Source organism: Sebastes fasciatus, chromosome 13, assembly GCF_043250625.1.
Source record: "Sebastes fasciatus isolate fSebFas1 chromosome 13, fSebFas1.pri, whole genome shotgun sequence".
Lineage (NCBI taxonomy): Eukaryota > Metazoa > Chordata > Actinopteri > Perciformes > Sebastidae > Sebastes > Sebastes fasciatus.
In genome coordinates, this window is record NC_133807.1 from 9687169 (window position 1) to 9704895 (window position 17727).

At 43.0% G+C, this 17727-nt stretch overlaps 1 protein-coding gene across 5 annotated transcripts in view; it reads right to left on the minus strand.

The window, feature by feature from the left end:
- Nucleotides 1-1272: 1272 nt before the first annotated feature.
- LOC141780192 (myocardin-related transcription factor A-like) overlaps nt 1273-17727 on the minus strand; it is a 54116-nt gene continuing 37661 nt past the window's right edge. For all 5 annotated transcript variants that reach the window (XM_074655319.1, XM_074655320.1, XM_074655318.1 and 2 more), the window contains 14 exons: nt 15947-16113; nt 14827-14943; nt 14331-14390; nt 13966-14150; nt 13638-13818; nt 12363-12630; nt 12056-12213; nt 9534-10550; nt 9208-9390; nt 8788-8901; nt 7348-7470; nt 7141-7224; nt 6069-6117; nt 1273-5591 (listed from right to left, as the gene is read on the minus strand). In XM_074655319.1, the coding sequence (XP_074511420.1) occupies nt 5041-5591; nt 6069-6117; nt 7141-7224; nt 7348-7470; nt 8788-8901; nt 9208-9390; nt 9534-10550; nt 12056-12213; nt 12363-12630; nt 13638-13818; nt 13966-14150; nt 14331-14390; nt 14827-14943; nt 15947-16113 (3257 nt within the window). In that variant the 3' untranslated portion in view covers nt 1273-5040. The remainder of the gene's footprint in view (nt 5592-6068; nt 6118-7140; nt 7225-7347; nt 7471-8787; nt 8902-9207; nt 9391-9533; nt 10551-12055; nt 12214-12362; nt 12631-13637; nt 13819-13965; nt 14151-14330; nt 14391-14826; nt 14944-15946; nt 16114-17727) is intronic.

Consider the following 17727-nt stretch of genomic DNA (forward strand, 5'->3'; position numbering starts at 1 on the left):
TCCCATCCAACCTCCACCTCCTATGGAGTTTCACACTATCTATACTACAGCGCCTGACTTCCACTTCTGCTCCTGTCATAATTACTACAGTCACTAGAGATGATAAAACCTACTATTGGGTGAAGTAGGCCCCTACCGACCCACATCTATGGTCTTATAATGACTGATAATGCCTATTTAATAGCTGACAACAGTCTAATCGGCTGCTTACAACAGTGGTTGTGCATGATGGCGCAAAAATTTTGATTTGTGAGCTGTTTTTACACACACACGCACGCGCGCACGCACGCACGCACACTTTTGTTATGGGCTTCAGTGGGACGCCCACTGTGGAATAGATGTTAGCCTATCCTCTGCTCCACTCCATTAGTAGCTAGAGTTGTTATCAGACAAGCATCTGCCTCCCTCATGCCCACCCATATCCTGGTCTGGCAAGGATGTGTGTGTGTGTGTGTGTGTGTGTGTTACTTTTCATATTAGGAAAGATGTTTGTGTTTATATTTGTGTGCTCCTTCTCCCCAGAGCAGAGCGGTAACCATGCAGTCATCTAGTTTTCTGCACCTTTTTACAACACTTGTGTCATCCTCCTGCTCACAGCATATTTTAACCACCCAAGTGTGTGTGTCTGTGTTGCATCACTCGCTCTCACGTGGGCTTACAGCAGCGTGAGCTCGCTCGTTTCTATGTCTGTGATTTTCGGCGTCTTCAGAGATAAGCGGCGAGGTTGTGGGTGTGGAGATAAACATAACTGTGCATATATAAGCATGCAATTATGTTCAGCTATGTAGTTCAATGTCATTAGCTTTTCTAAGATCACAGAATGTTGCGGAACATCAAACAAATAAAGGCCTCGTGGACAAATTATATTAAATCAAAGCGTCTTGCATCGTTGTCCGACAATCCCAAGATGTAAATGTAACATTTACCTTTACCAAGTGAAAACTGCATCTGCTGGAGAGCCATTGAGTAATGTTCATGAAACATGAGTTGCTTTCAAAAAGTAAATGTCCCTATTTGAAATTTATGTATCGTATCGCCAGATTCTTGCCAATACACAGCCCTACTTTATATATTGTTTGTTTAATCTGTACACAAATTGAAGTGTAAGAACGACAATTTGCCGTTTTACGAGGAGGTTATGTGCCGGACTATTTCTTGGCTGGGACCAGTAACTTCCTGGAGTCTCCGCCGGTTGCCTGCTAACTGGCTTTAGCTTCATATACCAGCCATGTTTATCTCATTATTGAAATAATCAGAACTGACCACACCAGATCTAATTATCTTTTCTTTTATTAACAAATCCCCTTTTTGTTTTTAGAAAAAAAAAAAGAAATACTCACAAAAATCTCAAACAATTTTTCCCCAAAATGAGTTTTCCTAATGCTTTCACAATCATTTACATGAGGCGGCTCAACACTTGCAGGAATAATACAGCAGAAAACAGATTTTCTTCTTATTTGTAAATCCTCATCAATTTGTCAGAGTCTGAAGTGCATTTAATATTGAAACATCACGCCAGGCACTTAAAATCCTTAAAAAAGATCAACAAAAACTCACAGAAGAAGTGAGTGAATCACGCACATGTGATTGTAACTATATAAAACAACGGAGTCTGCAGTGTTTAGGTCTAACATACGATACCTGACTATTTACTGGATACTCCCGTAAAACATTACTTGTATTATTAAAATCAAAAGAATACATCAGTTTCGGTTTGTATTTGTACTAAATGATAAGAGTTTAGATGCACAATAGTAACTTTATCAAATATTTTATAGATTAGGTTCACATTTTCACATCACTTCCATTGGAAGCGCATTAGGACGGGATCTCTTGATGGCCAGTATGAACATATTATTATATATTACAACAATAAAAAACCTATTTCAATATCCATATGAGAACCTGACTGTTGTTTTTTAAGGCAGGCTTGAAAATGTGAGAACCTATCCTTTAAGACTGTCAGAGCAAAGTCATAAAACCAAAGTGGTTGTTCTGGACAAACAATAAAACCTGAAGTGTGGTGTAATACGTCTGTGGTGACAAATACAAAAAAGTGTAAAATAGTAAATGCAAAAGATGGCATGAATCAAAAGATGAACTTTCCTCAAGAGAGGTTTTGGATTCATAATACAGACATTTTGTCAGAATTAGTCGCAGTACACACAGACCTGTATTACCAGAGTGTTGCACAGATAAAACCTAAAAGTCTTATAATACATTCTCAGTGTCTAAACTGGTCTATTACAGCACTGTAAAATCTCAGAAGTGGAAAGGGACATAAATATATCCCCCTTAGTAAAAGTACTGATACAGTACAGGACAGCCAAATGTCACCTTTAAGAGCAACAACCAAGTAATTACAAAAATCCTTATAAAGAAGGCATTTGTGGAGAATCTATAAAGCTGCAGGAGTTTCCCTTCCTTTTATATGACGTGTGTATTAAAACAAGTGCAACCGCAAAAGGGAGAAACTACAGTATGGCAGTTTTCAAGACTAAAAGTGTCCAATGTTAACTATAAAAACGTGTTGGTACCGTACTGTATGTAGACATGAAGCGTTGTGAGCGTCGGTGTAGAGCTCAAGTCAAGCTGTGTAGTTTATGTAAGATGCAGTAATGCGCAGACATTACTCCCGTTATGTTTACATTCAGAAGATTTCAAACCAAAGACATTCATAAATCTATAAAGTCGCATTGTGTCAAATAAAACATTAAGACAATTGGCTGCACAGATTTGAAGTGCAAAACGTGCGACATTCTGAATGTGCACAAATATGAAATATCAGTATACTATAACTCTTTGTCTGTTATCTGCAGGAATCTGAAATAGATGATCAATCTATTTTGTAATGTCACTGCACCGTAACACGGGAGCTGTGTGAAACCTTTTAACTATTGCATCATTCTAACATTGTATGTCTAAGACTTTGATTTAGTATTTTGTAGTTTAGAGTTAAAATCTCTTCAATTTCATTAGTTAGAATTAATTAATTCTAATTAATTAGAAATGTTGTACTTTTGGCAGATAAGGGATTCAGACACATGGCACAATGAAACCACCATGAGATTTTACGATAGATAGCTGTATATCTTCAGCAATTAAAAGTTACTACAAGGAACTATTAACTATTAACTGGTTATGAAACAGTCCCAGAAGAACTGGATACAGCATCGGAGGCTGGCTGCCGTTCACTCTTATTAAAGTTGCTCAGTCGTGCTTGAAGCAAAAAAAAGCTTGACTGCCTTCCACATCCATTGGGTCCATAGATTAGGCGCAGTAGCGTTTCCTTTAACTCCGCCTCCAAGACCTCGCTCCAGCCGCGGTCTGGGTCTCATTCACATGAACGGAGGAAGGGAACTAACTCTGATAATGCTGTCAGTGAATTTTAGAACTTTTAGAACCTAATGATTTAAATAATGGCTATTCAAGTGTTCGTAATGGGAAGTTGATTTACCTCAGAAAACTGAGTTACAGACATCTTTTTCCCAATGTAAGTCTATGGGAAATTGTATTTTTGGGCCCAATGGCATCACGTAATGGACCCAGAAGTTGTAATTCCACTGTCTGGCCACTACGTAAAATTGTCTTCAAAGCCCGGTGCTCTTCCTGGGGGCTTGGTTACAGCATGCAGGTTCACCAGAAACTCCTTCAGCTCGGCCTCCGGTGGGGCCTCCAGCAGTGACCAGCCCGCCACGGAGCGGACCCAGATCCAGCTTCGCTGTCGCCTTCGACCTGCAGTCGGAGCTCCCGCGGGACGATGCATGTACGCGGCCAAAGTGTCATCCCTTGGACGTGTTTTTTGAGGTCACAGTGACCTTTGACCACCAGAGCTTCGCCTCGCTGCTCTGCCGGTCCCCGCTGATCCAGATCGGACTGGAAAAAAACAAAGGTGGTTGTCGACAGGATCTTCCACGTGGTCCAGGACGACCTGTACTTCCACTTTGGCAGGAAGTTCCACTGTGTGGGCCAGCGGATGGAGAGAGACGCTGCAACAGGGCAGCAGAGTCCATTTGCGGCTGCGGGATCTCGAGTTCTCCGCACGCTTCCTGGGAGCCAACACTGACACTGTGCTGCTGGAGGCCCAGGCCGTATTACTGGGCCCGTTGGAGGGAAGGGAGGCACGGGAGTACCAGAACCAGGACTGAGCCGGGCGGACTGTCCGACACTGCTGCAGTAAAATGAGAGGTTTTCTAAAAGGAGTCTGGCAGCTGCAGATCTTTACGATACGAGGCGGTGGCACTCATGGAAACACTACCTCTCTTTTCCACAGGGGGCCGCCAAAATCAACACAAAATGAAAGTTCCCTGTTATAACTTTATCACTGGAGAAAATATAAATGAATGAAAAGTTCCAGGGCAGTAGCCGGGGTCTGCTGTATGTATGTAATGTCAGTTTCGTTAATACTAATACAAACTATAGTAACGCATTCAGTGCTGTTTCAAAAATTGACACAAAAAACACAAGATTCAGAATTAAAATGTCTTTCCAAATTATGGAATTGGACTGTGGCAAGCATCTCCCCTCCATCTTATAATCTATTACGTTGCTAGAAAATCATTGTCTTTCACCTTAACTTTGGTTAAGGTGATGTAGTGGTAAACTATTGATTATCGTTACTACAAAAGGCAACTAAGGATTTGCACTCCTAATTAGACAAAGGTCAAATAAGGGGATATACTCCTTCACTGTAACGCGGTGTCAAGAAAAGATGAGATTCATTTATATGTAAGCAACAGATTCGTGGCTTGGTTGAAAGTGTCTCGGGTCCAAACGCACAGCAGTCCCTCTAATGTGGTGACAAACCCGTTGCTAAAGCAGCAAGAACAGATATAGGACCTGCCTAATACGTGTCTGCACACGAATCAATAAACCAGCGTGTAAATAAAATAAATAAAGGTCAAAGTGCTGGAAGATTCAATACACCAGTGTGTGAGAAGACACAGAAAGAGTGCTCTAATCCGATACTGAAGCCTCAGCAATCAATTACATGTTGTTGTGCATAAGTGAGCCCCGTGTTTGTTTCCTGACCGCTACAGGCTATAGGCAGGAGTCCCAGTGTACCTGCAGGTCACAGCTGTCCAGGAAGTCCGTGGAAAAGACACTAGGGGGTGTCTGGGGGCACAGTGTGGGGGTTTCCTCTCCCCTCTCTCCTCCCATGGTGAAGTCCAACCAATCCATACCGTCCAGCCCTCGCTCCCCCTCCGTCGCCACGTCGAAGGTATCCATGGGAGACGACGGATGGTCCAGGATGCTGGGGGTGCACAGCATTTGACTGTGGAGGTCATCAATCAGAGTCAACAGGCAACCGGGCTCCACCCCCAGGAGAGGCTTACCCGTGGTGCTTTCAAGGAAGTCTTCCAGGCGTCCGCTCCCGGCGCTACCGAGGTGTAGTTTCTCTTCTTCCAAGGTGTCGGACAGAAGCTCGGACTGCACCGAGGAGGCCGACTGCGGGGTGTCGCAGCTGGGCGGGATGGGGGGAGATAGCAGCAGCTGGAGTGGGGAGGGAGGAGGAGAAGAGGAGGCGGAGGAGTGTGGGTGTAGGTGTTCCAGAGAAGGGTCTGGTGCTGGTTTAAAGGTGGTCGACATTTCTGGAGGAATAAAACAGAGAATTATAACTAGAGTTACCGCCTGGCAGTTATATGCCTCTGCCAACTAGTCAAGTTGCAGTTGACATCCATGTCTGTCCAAAATGTCATCACTTCATCATTTCATCCTATCAGACATTTGTGTGAAATTATCATAATTAGCATATGAATTCTTGGGTTATGGCCCAAAATGTGTTTTGTGAGGTCACTGTGACCTTTGACCAGCAAAATCTAGTCAGATCATCCTTGAGTCCAAGTGGACATTTGTGCCAAATTTGAAGAGAATGGGACGCACGCATTGGACAACCCAAACACATAATGTCTCCAGCCACGGATATCGCCAGCGTAAGGAGGCATAAAAAACCTAAATATTGTGTTGGGCGTTCACTCACCAATACAATAATCACTAAACTGCTGAGTAAATTAAAAAAAAAATGCTATTACACAACAAACAGATTGGACAATGTTATTGCATCTTACCTCCTGTCTGCAAAATGATGTCAATAAAATCATCTTCATGCTCTGTATCCTGAGGACACACACACACACACAAACACACACACAGAGGGAACAACACATTACCCTTTAAAACTGTGTGTAAAGTTCACATAGCGCATAACTGTGTGACATGATGAGCTGAAGTGAAATGTGAAATGCAAAACGACATATCACACCGGAATGCAGAGCAACACAGCTTAGCTTAAACGATAACATCAGTATTTTTCAACCTGGACCCTATTTTCCATGTTTTCGTGTGTAAGTGACTAATGGGGACAACAACTTTTGAAATTGGCAGCTATGAAACAAGCAAGTGAGCAGCGTCAATGTAACGTTACGTTCACTAAAAGTGTTTTTTTTTTGCCACTGAAACTCTCAAATTATTATTATACAGTAAGTGTCCAACAACATTATCGAAAGGACCCTACAGAGAAATAAAACGCTTTCCTAACCTTCCTCTTGATCCGGTCTGTTTGTTATTGTGTCCAAGTCCCGCTCAAGGAGAAGTCTCGTTGAGAAATCTGAATATCCGGCTCAAATAAATACGGGCCGCCATCAAAAAGACCTCATCCACATTGTGGAAATTATCTAAATATTCAGCCGTGACATTGAACATCTTTTAGATAACACTAAGCTACGCTTTCTGTACTCCAACACAACAAACTCTGCCCGGCTGGCACTCGCAGTGTTTCCACCATGGATGTATTCCACTATTTCCACCGCTGTCTTCCGGCAACACGTCACCTCGCCAGATTTCAGACTTTTAGTGGACGTAAATGATGGTGCCAGCTTGCCCCTACAGGATTACATTACAGCAAGTGAGCAGATGCCGTCTACAGACGCTCTCCCTCAATACTGGACCAATTTCAGAAAGTACTGTCCCTATTGGTGAGTTAGACACAAAAACATGGGAAAATAGGGTCCAGGTTGAAAAATACCTAAGTTGCCCTTTAATATAAGTTAGCAAAACCTGAGGGCAGTAAAAATCACACATTTTCGAATTATGAACATTTCATTCATTCAACGACACAATCAGACGTGCAGTGTGTCGTACTTTGTTATCAGGCGATGAGGCAGCGGTCTTAATGGAAGCTGGAGACAGAGGACTAAACAAGACATCCAGACTAGGACACAACTCCTGGAGAAGGAGGAGAGGAGGATGAAGTTAAAGCCAGATGTGGGATAAAGTTAGATTATTGTGTGTGACTGGATGATACAAATCACCTTGAGAGATTATCCATGTCTTCTGGAGATTACTTACAGTTTGAGAGGAAGGTGGTGAGGTGTTGTTCCCTGAGGGGGCGGCCTCCTGGTCATTGAAGAAAGGCTGCAGACTGGGAGGTGCTGACAAACACAGAGCAACGTCCTGCTGAGGCTCCCCGTTCTGATCATTACAAAAGAGTGGACACATCAGCTCTCATTATAGTATAATCAGAGGCATCAGGACTGGTTATTACAGTAACATTTGAAATAATTTCTTTCTATTAAAACGAGGTACAAAGATCAGGAAAGCCTGTTGAAAATATGTGCCATCAGCTCAGTGTTCCACCAAATCTTGACACTTTCCAGCACACCTGCACTCGCCAAGAGGTACGGTACATCTCAATTAGCCAAGATGCGATGGAGTTTCTTCCTCTATTAACATAGATCATAGTAATGGACGATGTCGTTAGAGTAATTAGCCAAGCAATAATAATCAGCATCGGGCTAGAGTCAAGACACTCTTATCAAAGACTGCTGTCACCGTCTCCAACAGCATACATCATTAACTTCCACCGGCTCCCTTTCATTCTCCTGTTTCGCTCTCTCTTTATGAAGCTTTAACAGACCGTTCTGTTGCTGCTCCAGTGACGGGGGACCTGGGGACGCCAGGGACTGAAAGTATGCATGTAGTATGATGAGGGTCCATGAAATGTGTAAAAGAGATGATTTAAAGGCTTAATGTCTGCTGTTGAGAGACTATTTTTGGTTGCAGAAATGCCCCATCCAGACATTTTAAAAAGGCCAGTTCTCCTAAATAGAGAAAAAGAACACATTTCCTCACATACCCCCTCGTCATAGCTAGCCAAGCAGATAGTTTTTGCTTTTGAGATATTGATCTATTGTAGATTTATGCTACCGGCCAAATACAATGGAGGTTAATGTAACTTTGTTTATGGCGCTTAAAGAGTTGAAAAGTTACATTTGAATGGGGCTTTTCAGACACAATGTCCTTGTTTACTACAGACAATCCACAGACCTCGGAAAGGGTTCAAGTTGTAAGACGAAAACACGGACAACACCCAGACCGGACAACGCCGTGGTAGCGACCTGTCAATCACAAGGTAGCCACGCCCTAAAGCATCCCCTGTTTTATGGTCTATCTGACTCTAAATGGGACCATAATTTACTAAATGAACATCATGCTGTATTGAAGAAGACTTGAAACTAGTGATTGAGACCATAAACTCACGTTTACAATGTTTACTGAGGTAATAAATCAAGTGAGAAGTAGGCTCATTTTCTCATAGACTTCTATACAATCAGACTTATTTTTGCAACCAGAGGAGTCGCCCCCTGCTGGATATTAGAAAGAATGCAAGTTTAAGTCACTTCAGCATTGGTTGCCCACTGAGCATGACCAGCAAACTTTAAATTTTTTTAGATCAATTTAAACAGGATCATGCAAACAACGGTCCGTGTTTGAAGGGCTAATCCTCACCTTTGTCTCTTGCTTCAGAAATTCCACGTGCATGCTCTGCTTTGTTTGATTGTCAGCTTTAGGCAGCTGAACAGGGTTGTGGCCGGGGAGATTGGCTGGAGCAGACTGTAGTCGCTAATGGAACATGAAAAATGTAAACAATGCTGTTAGTGTTAGCATTGTTAAGCACTGATTATATTAATAAAAGAGCACATCAGCAGAAAATAGCTTTTTTTCATGAATCATTGCGTTCATCCTTGGGCTGACCCGAATGCTTCGAAGCTTCCTCATCTTTGGGTTTCTACTAGAACATGTTGACATGCTTTAATGTTCAAAAAACGCTTTATTTTTCTCATACCACTTGTACTGCTTCTCTTCTCTTTTCTAACCCTCTGTCTGAAACGCTCTGTTTAAGTGGATTGCTCAAAGTGGGTCACCTACCTGTAGCGCGATTTGATTTATTGCTTTGTTCCCAGGTGCATCATTTATTTGGTTCTCGGTGATGCGATTGGTCAGTGCAACAAGGAAGTGGTTGCCGTTGCTGTCGGTGACCAGAGTCGGGGTGGAGTCGCTCTTGAGGAGATCCAGTGGGCCTGACTGCTGGCTGAAGGACGCTTGAGACACCTGCAGAAAAAAAAACACAACTACTTTTAGAGGAAGAATTTAGATTTGCTTCATATTTCATACCGGCACGCCAAAAAAAAAATAATCAGCTCATCTTGTGATTCAACAAATTCAATGCTGATATTGTGAAACCCACTCCTGACCTGTTGCGGCTGCTGTTGCGCCTGTTGTTTCTGCTGAATCAGCACCTGTTGCTGCTTCAGGTGTATCTTGGTCTGTATCTGGATTTGCTGCAGTTGTTTATTCTGCTGCTGCTGTAAAAACGACTTTTGCTGCTTCAGTAGAATCTGTTGCTTCAGCTGCATCTGCTGCTGGTGTTGTTTTGACTGTTGTGACTGCAACAGCTGCTGCTGCTGCTGCTGGAGCTGCTTGAGCTGCTGTTTGTGAGACTTCTTCTTCCTCTGCTGAGAAAGCTTCTGCAGGCTCTCCGACATCTGACCGCGGTTCTGAATCATCTGCTGCTGGTTCTGAATGTTGTGCTGTTGCAAAAGTTTCTGTATGGCCTGTTGTTGGGCCAGCTGCAGAGCGCTTTGCTGCAGACGGACATGCTGTTGTTGTTTTGTCTGTATGCTCATCTGCTCTGGCTCGATTTGGAGCTCCTGCACCTCCCAAGTTTGGGTCGAAGACTGCGGTAATCGGTGAGTTTCTGGTAACTGCATAGTCGTCTCGCACGCTACTTCCTCTTCCTCGATGGCTTCCTGTTTGACAGTTACCTTGATAACATCCATGTCACATGAAACGGCCGATGGCGGAGGGGGGAATGGCGGATGAGCACACGAGAGAGGGACGCTGGGCTTATCAGGAGGTTCTTGTTTGACTCTCACAAGAACCAGCGGCTCTGGTCCTCCTCTGCTCCCGTGCTCCAGCTGCATCCTCAGCACCTCCACCAGCCTCTGTTTCTGCCTCAGCATCCTGGTCAGCTCCTCGATCTGCTTGTCTTTCTCCTGCAGCATCCTGTCTTTGTCCATAGTCGCTACCAGAGCTGTGGTTGTAGCGGCGAGGGCGGCTGATGAGACCAGGCAATGTTTCTGCAGAGCGTCCGGCTTTAAAGAGAATTGACAAGGTGCCGGGGTGGAACACTTCGGCTCCTCTTTGATGCTGGTTGCAAGCTGAGCAGCTGAACACGGCAGATGGCTCACCGGGGCGAAAGGTGAACTCATCTAGACAGAAAGAGAGAAAATAAAAATAGGTAAACAAACAGTAGGAAACCTTGAAAAAGAAAAACACAAGTGCAAGAGCTTGAGATGTAAACTAAGACCTAAACGCTAACATGCTCACAATGACAACGTTAACATGCTGATGTTGAGCAGGTCAAATATCGACCATGTTCGCCATCTCAGTTTAGCGTGTTAGCATGCAAACAATTGCTAATTAGCCCTAAACACAAAGTACAGCTGATGGGAATGTCATTATTTTTGCAGGTATTTGGTCATAAAGCAAATATTTTTGACTGTATTATTTTGAGACACCATTATTTTATAATTAATTGTATTTAAAGACACCTTCGTACTTAATATGGGCATGGCTTTATAGATATTTGGTTTTCATTACTCTTGAAATGTAACCAAATTTGAATTAAAGTACTATTCCATGTATGATTGTTTACATTTTTAAAAGTATATTACACAAGTATTTGCATTATATTAAGTGCATATTAATAGTTGTCAAAAAAAATATTAGGTAAAATATACATAATACATTTAATTACAACTTAATGTTGTCTCGTAATGTACTATTTAAATATTGTTAATACACGAAGTGCAATACTAGTATGTCAAGTACATTATTCATTAGTGCACATATAAGATACATAAGTATAATTACATTTAGTACAATTAAACCTGCAGTAGGCAGAATGTTTTTGGCATCATTGGGCCAAAATTCTATAATAACCTTTCAGCACATTATAATTCAAGTGTTCTGAGAGAAAACTAGACTTCTGCACCTCCTCATGGCTCTGTTTTCAGGCTTTAAAATATCTAGTCCGTGACGGGAGACTTTGGCCAATCACAGGTCATTTCAGAGAGTGAGTGTTCCTATTGGCTGTTCTTTCAACAGAGGCAGCTGTCAATTACTCGCGAACTCCGATCAAACGGTCAAACTAGGCAGCGCTGATCAAATATGAATCAATATTCTGTTACTGTAATGCCTATTTCTCTCCTCAAATTTTTACAGAAACATCTTTTAGTGTACTGTTTAGCTGTAAAAGTTTGTGACCCGGCAACCATGTTGAGATCAGTTGAGGAAATACCAAGCACCGCCCACCAGCCGGAGCAAACAGTCTCATTTTACAGCTAAACATTACACTACAAGATGTTTCTGAAAACATTTGAGGCGAGAAATAGGCTTTACAGTAACAGAATATTGATTCATATTTGATCAGCGATGCTTAGTCGACCGTTTGATCGAAGTTCGCGAGTGATTGACAGCTGCTCAGAGAAGGCCGGTTCCAGCTCGGCTCTGATTGGTTGTTTTCCTCCGGTCTGTGAAATCTTGCACCGGAGGACACAGAGGCACATGATTTTTTTCAGATCACCTGTCATGCACTACTGTCAGGATATAGTGACCGTTTTATAAAAATATATTTTTTTTAAATCATACTTGCTCCAATTCTACCCACTGCAGCTTTACTGTAAGTCAATGTATTACAAAAAAAAATTCAGACCATCTCCTCCAATGGGTCGCAGTTAAAGCTGGTATCTTCTGGGCTCATGGCGCCCGACGAGCGGTCAGAGTGGGAGAGCGAGTTAGTTGACGGGGTGACGGTGCCACTACAACGGGTCATGAGCTGCTGAGGAGTGGCTGCACTGCTGCCTGCATCAACTATACAGAGGTTAAGATGTGACATTAGGCAGAAGGTAAGAAGAAAATACATTATCTGCACTGTTTACTACATCTTCCTCATATTTTAACGCTTGAATGCATCATTCTGTGAAGAGAGGAAGTACAGATACATTTTCTGTTTGACTAACCGGTCAGAGAAGATATCTGATGGTACTGAAACTGAAACTGTGATGTGTTGTTGTTGTTGTTGATGGTGGTGGTGGTGGTGGCAGCAGTTCTGGAGTATTTTCCTGCTGCTTCGGCCCCTGGCCCTGTGGTACCCCCTGCTGTTAGAGAGTGGGTACTGTCGCTGCCTCCATTCAGCTCCTGGTAGCTCCTCAGCCTCTCAATGAGGTCGTTTTTGGTGCCTGAGACTGGCAAGCTGCGCAGCTTCAACTCGCACTTCAGCTCCGCAACCTGACAGGAGATGGAGTAACAGAGAAATTGAGACTGACGGACAAGTGCGAGGAAAAGCAAAGAGATGAGGATAAAGAGAGGAAGAGAATTGAAACAGATTAAACGGAGAAAACAAAAAAGACAGAATAATCCATCACTGTCCCTTTCTTTGTCAGCTCTGAGCTGGCAGGCCACTTTTCTGGGACAAAATTCTGTTAACAGAGGATCTTTTACATATGTCAACTTCTGTCCACCAGTTACTCCATTGACTCGTGGCTTGTAGATAGCAGAGAGAAAGAGAGCTGTTGCTCTTCACCGAGAGAATGAGACATAAGATATGGATCATTAGGGCCCGAGCACCAACATCAAGCAGCAAATACCCTATTGAAACTGAATGAATTTGAATTTTTCTTAAAATGAATCGCATTTTTGAGGGTCTTAAGGTGCTCAAAAAGTGATTAAACTTTGCACACTTATCAGACGTGGTGTAAAATTTGATATTTTACAATAAAGCCTCTTGGAGGTAAAACCCGAAACCCAACAGGAAGTCAGCAATTTTGAATTCAATGTGCCATTTTCTCCCATTTTTAGCGTTTTACAGGCCGTGTACTTTAACAGATTCCTCCCAGAAAATTCATCTGATCAACTTTAAATTTGGTCAGTAGCATCTGAAGACCTTTGCGATCAAAAGCTATTAAACGTTTGCTTTTTCATGCAACATTGGTGACGTGGTGTTGCGGCGAAAAAGTTGTTGTTGCTTCTTACTTACTGCTCCAAATTTCTCAGCCATGATGACGGTCCAGGCCTGAGGATATTTACGCGCCAATACCGACTCATAGTCCCGCCCCTAAACCTCAGCCCTGCCCCCCTTTCATAACTCATGAACCATTTGTCGCAGACAGTAGAGGGAGGCCACAACGACCGGTGTCCCGTCTGTACCCCAGAGGTGCGTCAATGTGTGAGGGCCCGTTCATCGCTGCTTGCAGCTTTAATTTTCTTTTGGATTTGTATGTTGTTGTGCAGCTGACCTTCATCTCATCCAGGTTCGGAGGTAGAGACGCTGGTCTAATCCCACGGAAAGGAGCAGAACTCTGACGGCAGTGACCGCCCTGGTTAGAGGGGGCTGCTGACGGGGCGGCGACGGGTCGAGGTGGGGAGGAGGTAGACGTGGAATTGGAGGAGGAAGATTGCTGCTGATCTGTCTGAGGTCTGTTGGAGAGAAATGATAGTGATCTCAAGAGTCTTTAGAGAATTTAAAGCTTTTACACAAGAAACCAGCTCCTCAGTTTCAAACACCAACTTGAAATCTGTTTCCCCCCCACACTACAAGCTGACCACCCACAAAATGAAACCTACTTGGGTGGTGCAGGCAGGATGGCGTGGTAGTTATAGTGCTGCTGCTGCTGACTGAGGATCTGGAGCTGCAAGAAGAGCTGCTGCTGCTGGAGGATTTTGGCATAAGATGAGTCCAGATGGGGCGGAGGCTCTTTATCTCCCTTCTGGTCAGGAGGGATGTACTGATGGTACTTTAACTTTTTAATCTAGGAGGCAACACATTAACAATATAACAAATGCTGAGTTTATTGCTGCTTCTATGACTCATTTGATTCCTCATTTGAGGTTTAGATGTGCTGGTTTATTGAAATACTAACATTATTACCTCTTCTAGTATTAATAACAGTAATCTCTGCATGTCTAAAAAAACAGGAACAAAAATCTACCTTTGGCTTGTTGTCCTTGGGTTTCTTGTGTCTCTGTGCAGAGTTTGGTTTAGGCTGGGACTGAAAAAAGAGATGGGAAACTTTTATACAACAATATCAATCAATGTAAGTCCAGTATTCACTCTCTTTGTAGCTCTGTTTTGGTCTCTACCACATCTTTAGCTGCTAAATGCTCCACTATGTTGACCAGCTGGTCAATAACTTGTTGACCTGTCAATGACAAGGTAGCCACGCCCTAAAGCATACCCTGCTTTATGGTCTATTTGACTCTAAATGGGACCATAATTTACAAAATGAACATCATGCTGTATTGAAGAAGACTTGAAACTAGCAATTGAGACCATAAACTCATGTTTACAATGTTTACTGAGGTAATAAATCAAGTGAGAAGTAGGCTCATTTTCTCATAGACTTCTATACAATCAGACTTCTTTTTGCAACCAGAGGAGTCGCCCTCCTCTGGGCCCGGTTGGCCTTTTTAACAGATGTCACTTACCTTGATATGTGAAGTCGCCCCTGTCCTCTGGGCAGATGATGCTGCCGTCCCATTGGTCAGCTTGAATGAGGGGGAGGATCCAGAGATTGGTGGAAGAGACGGAGCAGGAGGAGAGACCTAATTGATGAGATTAAAAAACATACTTCAAATGTATAATATGCAAGAATTAAAAAAAAAAAAACACTGTATAGATTGATACAAAAATAATCCCTCTCAATCGTCACTTATGTCCCACTAGAAGTGTGAGGTGGTGTGCTGAGACCGTGCAGCCCTGTATTTTCTTTTTTTCTTCTTATTTTGCTGTATTCAGGACACTTCCGGGTGTCTGCAAATAGCCTTTCGGCCCCAAGTGGGTGTGTAACCCCCAGCCAATAACAGTGCACACGGTGTGCAGCCCGTTCAGATGGTCAAATAATGCCGCTTTGTCACGCCCCTCGGCGTCTGATACTGAGGCATAAGTCCCCCTTTAGCTCTGCCAGATACAAACAACGGATGACAGGTTGTGTTTTTACATGCATGTGCTCCAGACAGTTTTTCCACTGCTCCTCTGTCTAAATATTTTTTATTTCTCTGATTCACTATTGTTGTTCTCACTAACGCTGCTCCCTCTCTTCATTCACTCTATAGTAGGGATGTGCATTCCAAGCAAAAATACTATTCGATAATCACTGGGAACTAGTTGATGATTTCTTTTGAAAATCGCCGCATACCCTGTAGCTGCTCCGTGGGAGACACAGTGGGGGAAAACAGCATGTAGGGTCGGCACATTTATCCATCTAACGCTATGGATTAAGAGTTTATTTCAACCATATTGTTGGAGGAGGCCAGTGAAAAGACAAACCGAGACGGTTTTGGTGAGTTTTATTTTGTTTCTGTCGGGTTTAAATGACGATATGTTCTGCTGCTGGAACAGCTGATCTACCTGTAGTAATGTTACTACCAGGCAGCGCTTGTGTCAGTCTATCAGTGTATCGCCTATACTTACAATAACTCTACAACTAAAGCTTTGAGAAAAAAACAAACAAACTGAGAGATGGAACCTTGACAGTTTGCTATTGTAATGGATTTTACAATCTTGCATCCATGACGCACAACATCCGTCCCTCCGGAGTGACCCTACCTGTGTAGGAGACGGGATGCTGCTCCCAGCCAGCGTCTCTGTTGGAGAGGGCAGAGGTAACAGGCCCAGAGGAGACTCCTGGCTCACGGGCTGCTCTGGAGACAGACTGTAACTGCTGTCCTCATCACACGACGAGTTACCACCCGAAGGCTTTGGAAACCGTGTCTCTGAGCGGGAGAGGAGGGAGGAGAGAGGAAAGGGTGGATATACAGGTAGATGAAAACATAAATGCAACTTGAAAAAGCTGTATCCAGTGCTCGAAGTGGGCCGGTACTCATCAGTACGCCGTACTGGCACTACTACATTTTACTCCTTGGCGTACTGTGACTTTTTCTTGCGTACCGGAACTTCTCACAAGCTGCCGGTACTCTTCTCTAACCTTTCTATAGCAGGTTCTCTGGGAGATTCATAATAGAATTCCAGAAGAATTAAATGTTGAGACAAAGGCTGTGATAAGTAATAAAAAAATATAATTTAATAGAGTAGTAATAATGGTCCAAAATGATGTAAATTTGCATAGTTTTGAGTCAAAAACATTAAAATTTTCTCGGGGGAGGACCCCCAAACCCAATATCTTAACCCTATAATGTGGAATATTATTGGAGTATTATAGGCCTACTATAGAAGACGCACAGCATAAGTAGAATAATATAGCAATAAAACCACAGCTTATTATGACTGATACAGTATAACATGCTTAAAAAATAATAATTAATAAATAGGAATAAGATACCGGCCAATACACACGCCAACATGTGAATAAGGGGAGTACTGGCACTTATTTTTTTCCACTTCAAGCACTGCCTGTATCATCGTCCTCGAGTGTATGTGCCTGAAGCATTTATCAGCTGCATTTACAGGTGTTGAGCCTGTGGATTCCTCCTCACAATCCAATGGCTACTACACTACGCCACTGAACTAACATGCTAAACTCAGCCAAAATGATCACCAGCACGTCCTCTACAAGTATCCACAAACACACATTGCTGCATGTGTGTGTCGAGGCCTATGAAATTCTACAAAACAAGCTCCTTCTCCGATGTCTGCTCCAGAACTGTCACTCATTTAAGCATTTATGTGACGGCTGCTGCAGAGCGACCCAAACGCTGCCTTCACATCGTGCCCATAAAAGCCACTTTTAAAGGATTATCTTCTCTGATAAAAATGCTTCTTCTCTCCCTTTTTTTTTTCTTCCCAGCGACGGTTTTCATTCATCTGAGTTCACTTTCAGTGCAGCCAAGTAAGGCTGGCCACCTCATTCATACTGGTTTTTATGTGACAGATGGCGTCTCTCTGAGGAATGACGTTATGCTGAGAATTCTGGAGGATCGGTTGCGTAATTCGTGCTGTGAATGCATCAACTGTTTGTGTGAGAGGCTCCTCCTGTTTGTGCCAGCCTTCTGTGCTACTAATGATATTCTCTTTACAAAATGTTCTCCAGGCTACAAATAAATGCAGCTGAACAATATTAAAAAACATATAAAAAAGGGGAAAGTATGTAAAGAACTAACTGCATGAAACTTGTCAACCAAAGGACAAATGAAAAAGTCCTCCAGCACAGGAATGAATCCAAGTCCTCCTGCTAATTCGTCCCTCAGGGATATCACATAATCATGTCATTATTATGCAGACTTTTGAGCCTTTACAGGGATTTAAGGTATAAAGGTAGCTGCTAAGATCCGCTGGACACGGATAGAGTCTTTTCTTTTGCCGCCGGATGTGTGTTATTTGATTACAGGAGCCGCTACGGGGGCCAGCAGACAGCTATGTAAAACACACCG